Here is a 6,802-nt window from a genome sequence, read left to right as displayed (position 1 = left end):
TGCAGAGACAGACGGACAGTGACAGCAGAGATGCAGAGACAGACAGCACAACAGGGATAAAACAGACTCAGAGGCCCAGTTATAGTGGTGAGTTGTATCTCCAGACTCCAGTGGTGTTTTAACATGTATTTGTTTTAAACATGAGCTGGTTAAAAAGAGCTGGTTAAAAAGGAGGGAGACCATGTTTCTTCACTCACTGGTACAGTAACGTTTGGGAATCTCTGTACTATAGTGTACTACTGATGTTATACACTGCAGGTTAGGTTAAGGTTAGGAAAGAGGTTAGGGTTTGCGGAAATGCTCTCCTAACCTGCTACAAAAATCACTTCCGGTCGTAGCTGTATCAAGTGTCAAAGATGGCAACATTCTCTAATAACTACATGTCTAATTCTGTCATGCTTCTCAAAGTTGATAACTAGCTTATTCATTTTTTCTTCAGTGATTAAATTCAGTAAGATATCATCATTTACTAATTGAAAGAATTATATTTACATGTACTAAAATACATGATTTTAACAGGTCAGTTCATCTCGATACTTCAAAACTCCTAAGAACTTCACAAATCCAGTGTGTGGGTCTTCCAGTGAGTTGGAGAGGATTGAGGAACCATGGCATAGATGGAAACCTTGATATGGACTGTGAGGGAAACTTTTCTGATTTGCTTGGCATGTTTAAAAAACAGTTATCAATGTAAATATTAAATATTATTAGCCTAGTAGTTCTGTCCATTTTAAAGAAACCTTTTAGAAAACACGTGGTGGAGAGATGTACATTTTCACTAGGTCAGCGTTTCCCAAACTCGGTCCTAGGGCCCCTAAAGGGTGCACATTTAGTTTTTGGCCCTTGCACTACACAGCTGATTCAGATAATGAACTCATCATCAAGCTTTGATTATTTGAGTCAGCTGTGTAGTGCTAGGGCGACAACCAAAACTTTCACCCCTTTGGGTCCCCAAGACCGAGTTAAGGAAACGCTGACCTAGATTATCTTGGGTTTGGTGTCACAACTTTAAAGACAAAATAAAATCACACCAGGGGGCGCCAACACACTCACAAAATACTGTTTAAAATGGTCCCACATAATTACTATAATTTATTTGAAATGTGAATATTTGAGTTAGAATTTTGTTAACTACTTCTGTAAGTTTTATGAATACACACCATCAGTTTAGATTTTTGTGATTTGTTTTCTGACATTTTCTCTACTTCCAGATAACTATTGTATTGGTGCATGTAAGCATTGGATGCTGTATTGCATGTGGTAGAGCCGAGTACAGAATAGGGGATGAATGTTGTCTCATGTGTTGGCCAGGTAAGGACCATCTTTGTACATCATATGAATCACCAGATGTTAATACATCATCAACACCAACATATGACTTTTATCCTTCTAAACATTGAACACTGTTTCACATAATGATCCAACCATCTATAAAATAGGTGATAGATATTGCATAATGTGTGGTCTCTGGTAAGGACCTTGTGTATTTTTATGAGGGGTTAATTATAATAATAACAACAATAATATTTATGATAATAATAATACCAAAACATCATTATTTTCTGGTTCTCTTTTCAACAGGATATCATGTGCATAGTCATTGTACTAAATCTACAAGTATACCTTCCTGTGTGCCCTGTATTGACTCCACGTTCCTTGATGAGCCCAGTGGTAAAACAACATGCAACAACTGTACCACATGTGATCCAGGTGAGAATTCTGTGTTCTGGGCATAAACACTGAGCTACTTTACTATATCAGATGTTGTTTTAATGAAATACAACAGACTTTACATTTAGCTTCAGATTCCAAGTGACATTTGGTGGCTTTGTTTTATCTTGGCCAGGTCGCAGTTGTAAATGAGAACTTGTTCTCAACTGGCCTACTTTGTTAAATAAAGGTGAAATAAATATATTTATATTTTTAAAACATGTTTTCTCTATAGGTTTGAAGGTAAAGCAGCCATGTACACCTTCATCAGACACTGTCTGTGGGACACTGGAGGGGTTCTACTGTCTAGACCCAACTAAGGATGGTTGTAGAGCAGCCCAGAGACACAGCAGCTGTAAACCTGGTCAATACATCAGTCACACAGGTTGGTCTTCTGTCTCACTCATTATACTAATTGTGATGTCATAATTCAATTGAGTCAAGTTGTTAACTTCAGTGTGAATAATCATTAACAGTTAATGTACTGAAATGCAATTATGTATTTATGCAGGAACAGCATCTACAGATACTGTGTGTGCTGACTGCCCTGGTGATACTTATTCAAATGGATCATTTACAGCCTGCCAGCCACACACCGAGTAAGTTCACATATGTTTACATAAATAAAGTGTAAGATAAATCAAACAATATACCACAGTACAAATCTACAACAAAACAGAAAGTTGAATTATCAAACTCCTGTCGCAGACTGTTATATCGTGTGTTACAGGTGTAAATCCTTAGGTCTTCAAGAACTTAGACCAGGAACTCATTTGTCCAATTCTGAATGTGGCCCACAATCCTCACAAATAGAACCTGGAATCATCATTGGTGTTGTTCTGGCATCAGTCCCAATAGCTCCTGCAATAATAAGAAGAAGAAGAAGAAGAAGAATTGTAATTCTAAGGAGGAGAAAAAGTCCAACACCAGTGACTTTTTCTCCAGTGACAGTAAATGCTGTAGAGGTATGTTGATATAATCTACATGTTGAACAGTCACTGTGCTAAGGTTAGCTGAGCAGATGTTATTATTGCTCTACTTACTCTGGGGCTGAACTATAAATGTTTTATTGAGTAATATGTTTCCTTCTATTAGGCATCATCAGATTTAGAGGAAACACCAAGCAATGTAGTACAATGAAACAGAAGAAAGTACAGCAGCTTGCAGGTGTTAGTTTTGTAGATGGTGAGTTGTCAAGAACTTCAGCCATATGACTAAAGGTGTATGTTCTATTACTTCACGTTATCAATGCAATGATGACAACTAARATATGGTCAAAGTGCTATGAAACTATAGCTTCACCTTCACACTGTCCTTGTTCATTACTGGTTTATTCTCCCACAGATTCAAGCTCTGACCGCACTCATCATTACAAATGCTACCTGAGGTACGTACAGATTCTGTACACTGTGGTAAATGTGATCTAGATTCAAATGATTCTTGAAGTTGGTTTCTGGCATATTACTGTTGCTAAATAGGATTTTATGAGGGTTGCCAGATTGGAGTAAAACTTGTATTTGTCAGTGTTTTTTGTGCACTAGTATCCCAAAGTATTAAGTGAAAACAAACATAGAAAACAGTATTGGCAGCAATGAAAGAAAATAAAAAAAGGTAAGGCTACTATTATATTCTAATTATTTCGGTGACAACCTGGTTGATTAATAATATTGGGTTGACAATGCAGATAGTCCGGGTAGCCATTTGATTAGCTGTTCAGGAGTCTTATGGCTTGGCAATCTGGTTCAACCCTCATAATAATCCTATTTAGCAACAGTAATATGCCAGAAACCAACTTTAAGAAACATTTGATCTAGATCACATTTACCACAGTGTAAGAATCTGGACGTACCTCAGGTAGCATTTGTAATGATCAAATCAAATCAAATTTTATTTGTCACATACACATGGTTAGCAGATGTTAATGCGAGTGTAGCGAAATGCTTGTGCTTCTAGTTCCGACAATGCAGTAATAACCAACAAGTAATCTAACCTAACAATTCCACAACTACTACCTTATACACACAAGTGTAAAGGGATTATATAACATACCCCTACAGTATTTACTGTCACTGGAGAAAAAGTCACTGGTGTTGGACTTTTTCTCCTCCTTAGAATTCTTCTTCTTCTTCTTCTTCTCTTCTTATTATTATTATTATTAAGCAGGAGCTATTAGGACTGATGCCAGAACAACACAATGATGATTCCAGGTTTATTTGTGAGGATTGTGGTCCACATAGAATTGACAAATGAGTTCCTGGTCTAAGTTCTTGAGACCTAAGGATTTACACCTGTAACACATAATATAACAGTCTGCGACAGCAATTTGATCATTCAACTTCCCGTTGTAGATTTGTACTTAAGTATATTGTATTATTTATCTTAGACTTTTGATTTATTGTTAACATATGTGAACTTACTCTGTGTGTGGCTGGCAGGCTGTAAATAACCATCTGAATAAGTATCACCAGGGCAGTCAGCACCACATTATCTGTAGATGCTGTTCCTGATAAATACATAATTGCATTTCGTTTTTTCCCCTACTAATTTAATTCCATTTAACTCTTAATGATTATTCACACTGAAGTTACCAACTTGATCAATTGAATTATCACAACACAATTAGTATAATGAGTGAGACGAAGACCAACCTGTGTGCTAGATGTATGACCAGGTTTACAGCTGCTGTGTCTCTGGGCTGCTCTACAACCATCTTAGTTGGGTCTAGACAGTAGAACCCCTCCAGTGTCCCACAGACAGTGTCTGATGAAGGTGTACATGGCTGCTTTACCTCAAACCTATAGAGAAAACATGTTTTAAAAATATAAATATATTTATATTTCACCTTTATTTAACAAAGTAGGCAGTTGAGAACAAGTTCTCATTTACAACTGCGACCTGGCCAAGATAAAACAAAGCCACCAAATGTCACTTGGAATCTGAAGCTAAATGTAAAGTCTGTTGTATTTCATTAAAACAACATCTGATATAGTAAAGTAGCTCAGTGTTTATGCCCAGAACACAGAATTCTCACCTGGATCACATGGTGGTACAGTTGTTGCATGTTTTTTTACCACTGGGCTCATCAAGGAACGTGGAGTCAATACAGGGCACACAGGAAGGTATACTTGTAGATTTAGTACAATGACTATGCACATGATATCCTGTTGAAAAGAGAACCAGAAAATAATGATGTTTTGGTATTATTATTATCATAAATATTATTGTTGTTATTATTATATTTAACCCCTCATAAAAATACCAACGGTCCTTACCAGAGACCACACATTATGCAATATCTATCACCTATTTTATAGATGGTTGGATCATTATGTGAAACAGTGTTCAATGTTTAGAAGGATAAAAGTCATATGTTGGTGTTGATGATGTATTAACGTCTGGTGATTTATATGATGAAAAAAGAGGGTCCTTACCTGGCCAACACATGAGACAACATTCATCCCCTATTCTGTACTCGGCTCTACCACATGCAATACAGCATCCAATGCTTACATGCACCAATACAATAGTTATCTGGAAGTAGAGAAATGTCAGAAAACAAATCACAAAAATCTAAACTGATGGTGTGTATTCATAAAACTTACAGAAGTAGTTAACAAATTCTAACTCAAATATTCACATTTCAAATAAATTATAGTAATTATGTGGGGACCATTTTAAACAGTATTTTTTGGTGAGTGTGTGGCGCCCCCTGGTGTGATTTTATTTTGTCTTTAAAGTTGTGACACCAAACCCAAGATAATCTAGGTCAGCGTTTCCTTAACTCGGTCTTGGGGACCAAAGGGGTGAAAGTTTTTGGTTGTCGCCTCAGCACTACACAGCTGACTCAAATAATCAAAGCTTGATGATGAGTTCATTTCTGAATCAGCTGTGTAGTGCAAGGGCCAAAAACTAAATGTGCACCCTTTAGGGGCCCTAGGACCGAGTTTGGAAACGCTGACCTAGTGAAAATGTACATCTCTCACCACCGTGTTTTCTAAAAGGTTTCTTTAAAATGGACAGAACTACTAGGCTAATAATATTTAATATTTACATTGATAACTGTTTTTTAACATGCCAAGCAAATCAGAAAAGTTTCCCTCACAGTCCATATCAAGGTTTCCATCTATGCCATGGTTCCTCATCCTCTCCAACTCACTGAAGACCCACACACTGGATTTGTGAATTTCTTAGGAGTTTTGAAGTATCGGATGAACTGACCTGTTAAAATCATGTATTTTAGTACATGTAAATATAATTCTTTCAATTAGTAAATGATGATATCTTACTGAATTTAATCACTGAAGAAATGATAAGCTAGTTTATCAACTTTGAGAAGCATGACAGAATTAGACATGTAGTTATTAGAAATGTTTGCCATCTTTGACACTGTATACAGCTACGACCGGAAGTGATTTTTGTAGCAGTAGGAGAGCATTTCCGCACCTAACTCTTCCTAACCTAACCTAACTGCAGTGTAACATCAGTAGTACACTATAGTAAGAGATCCCAAACGTTACTGTACCAGTGAGGACGAAACATGGTCTCTCCTCCTTTTTTAACAGCTCTTTTTATCCTATCTCATGATTTACAAACTTAAGATAACAGTCGGGTTTTTGTACATGGTTTGCTCTTTCCAACTTACCTATGCAGTGGTTATAACATCAGTAGTCACTTAGGTACAGAGGATTCCAAACGTTACTGTACCATGAGTGAAGAAACCATGTCTCCCTCTTTTTAACCAGCTCTTTTAACCTAGCTCATGTTTAAAACAAATAATGTTAAAACACCACTGGAGTCTGGAGTACAACTCACCACTATAACTGGGCCTTCTGAGTCTGTTTTATCCCTGTTGTGCTGTCTGTCTCTGCATCTCTGCGTCCACTGTCCGTCTGTCTCTGCATCTCTGCTGTCACTGTCCGTCTGTCTGTGATTCTCTTGTTCTGATCTGTCACTCTGTCTTTAACTCTGTCTGTACTTTGTTGTCACTCTGTCTGTAACTCTGTCTGTAACTTTGTCGTCACTCTTGTCTGTACTTTGTTTCAGTCTGTCAGCCTGTCTGGTCTGTAATTCTCCTCAGTTGTCCGTCCGTGTC

At 37.2% G+C, this 6,802-nt stretch overlaps 1 protein-coding gene and 1 long non-coding RNA gene across 3 annotated transcripts; one reads left to right on the top strand and one right to left on the bottom strand.

Annotated features, from left to right (window-relative positions):
* The first annotated feature begins 524 nt into the window (after positions 1 to 524).
* Positions 525 to 3,279, top strand: LOC112069204 (tumor necrosis factor receptor superfamily member 14-like). 2 transcript variants are annotated; one of them, XM_070438451.1, is made up of 8 exons: positions 525 to 638; positions 1,212 to 1,311; positions 1,582 to 1,710; positions 1,946 to 2,095; positions 2,222 to 2,309; positions 2,441 to 2,675; positions 2,806 to 2,895; positions 3,055 to 3,279. In XM_070438451.1, exons 1-7 carry the CDS (start codon positions 618 to 620, stop codon positions 2,848 to 2,850), a joined length of 768 nt encoding a protein of 255 aa, XP_070294552.1. In that variant the 5' UTR covers positions 525 to 617; the 3' UTR covers positions 2,851 to 2,895; positions 3,055 to 3,279. The 2 variants fall into 2 exon arrangements, with proteins under 2 accessions (XP_070294552.1, XP_070294553.1); XM_070438452.1 differs by lacking the exon at positions 2,806 to 2,895 and having other exon boundaries at positions 3,055 to 3,177.
* A 1,462-nt stretch (positions 3,280 to 4,741) lies between these two features.
* Positions 4,742 to 5,851, bottom strand: LOC112069203 (uncharacterized). The gene is made up of 3 exons (XR_002893696.2): positions 5,813 to 5,851; positions 5,142 to 5,241; positions 4,742 to 4,871 (listed from the first exon to the last, which is right to left on the bottom strand). It is a non-coding gene; the product is annotated as an uncharacterized lncRNA (long non-coding RNA).
* Positions 5,852 to 6,802: the final 951 nt, after the last annotated feature.

The sequence above is a fragment of the Salvelinus sp. IW2-2015 genome, unplaced genomic scaffold, assembly GCF_002910315.2.
Source record: "Salvelinus sp. IW2-2015 unplaced genomic scaffold, ASM291031v2 Un_scaffold930, whole genome shotgun sequence".
NCBI classification, from domain to species: Eukaryota; Metazoa; Chordata; class Actinopteri; order Salmoniformes; family Salmonidae; genus Salvelinus; species Salvelinus sp. IW2-2015.
This window is presented reverse-complemented; position numbering and strand designations above follow the sequence as displayed.

Coding starts and splice junctions, on each gene's coding strand:
- LOC112069204 (XM_070438451.1), top strand. CDS start 618: ATGGAAACCTTGATATGGACT. Junction 1,711..1,945: donor CTGTACCACATGTGATCCAG/GTGAGAATTCTG, acceptor TTTTCTCTATAG/GTTTGAAGGTAAAGCAGCCA. Junction 2,096..2,221: donor TCAATACATCAGTCACACAG/GTTGGTCTTCTG, acceptor GTATTTATGCAG/GAACAGCATCTACAGATACT.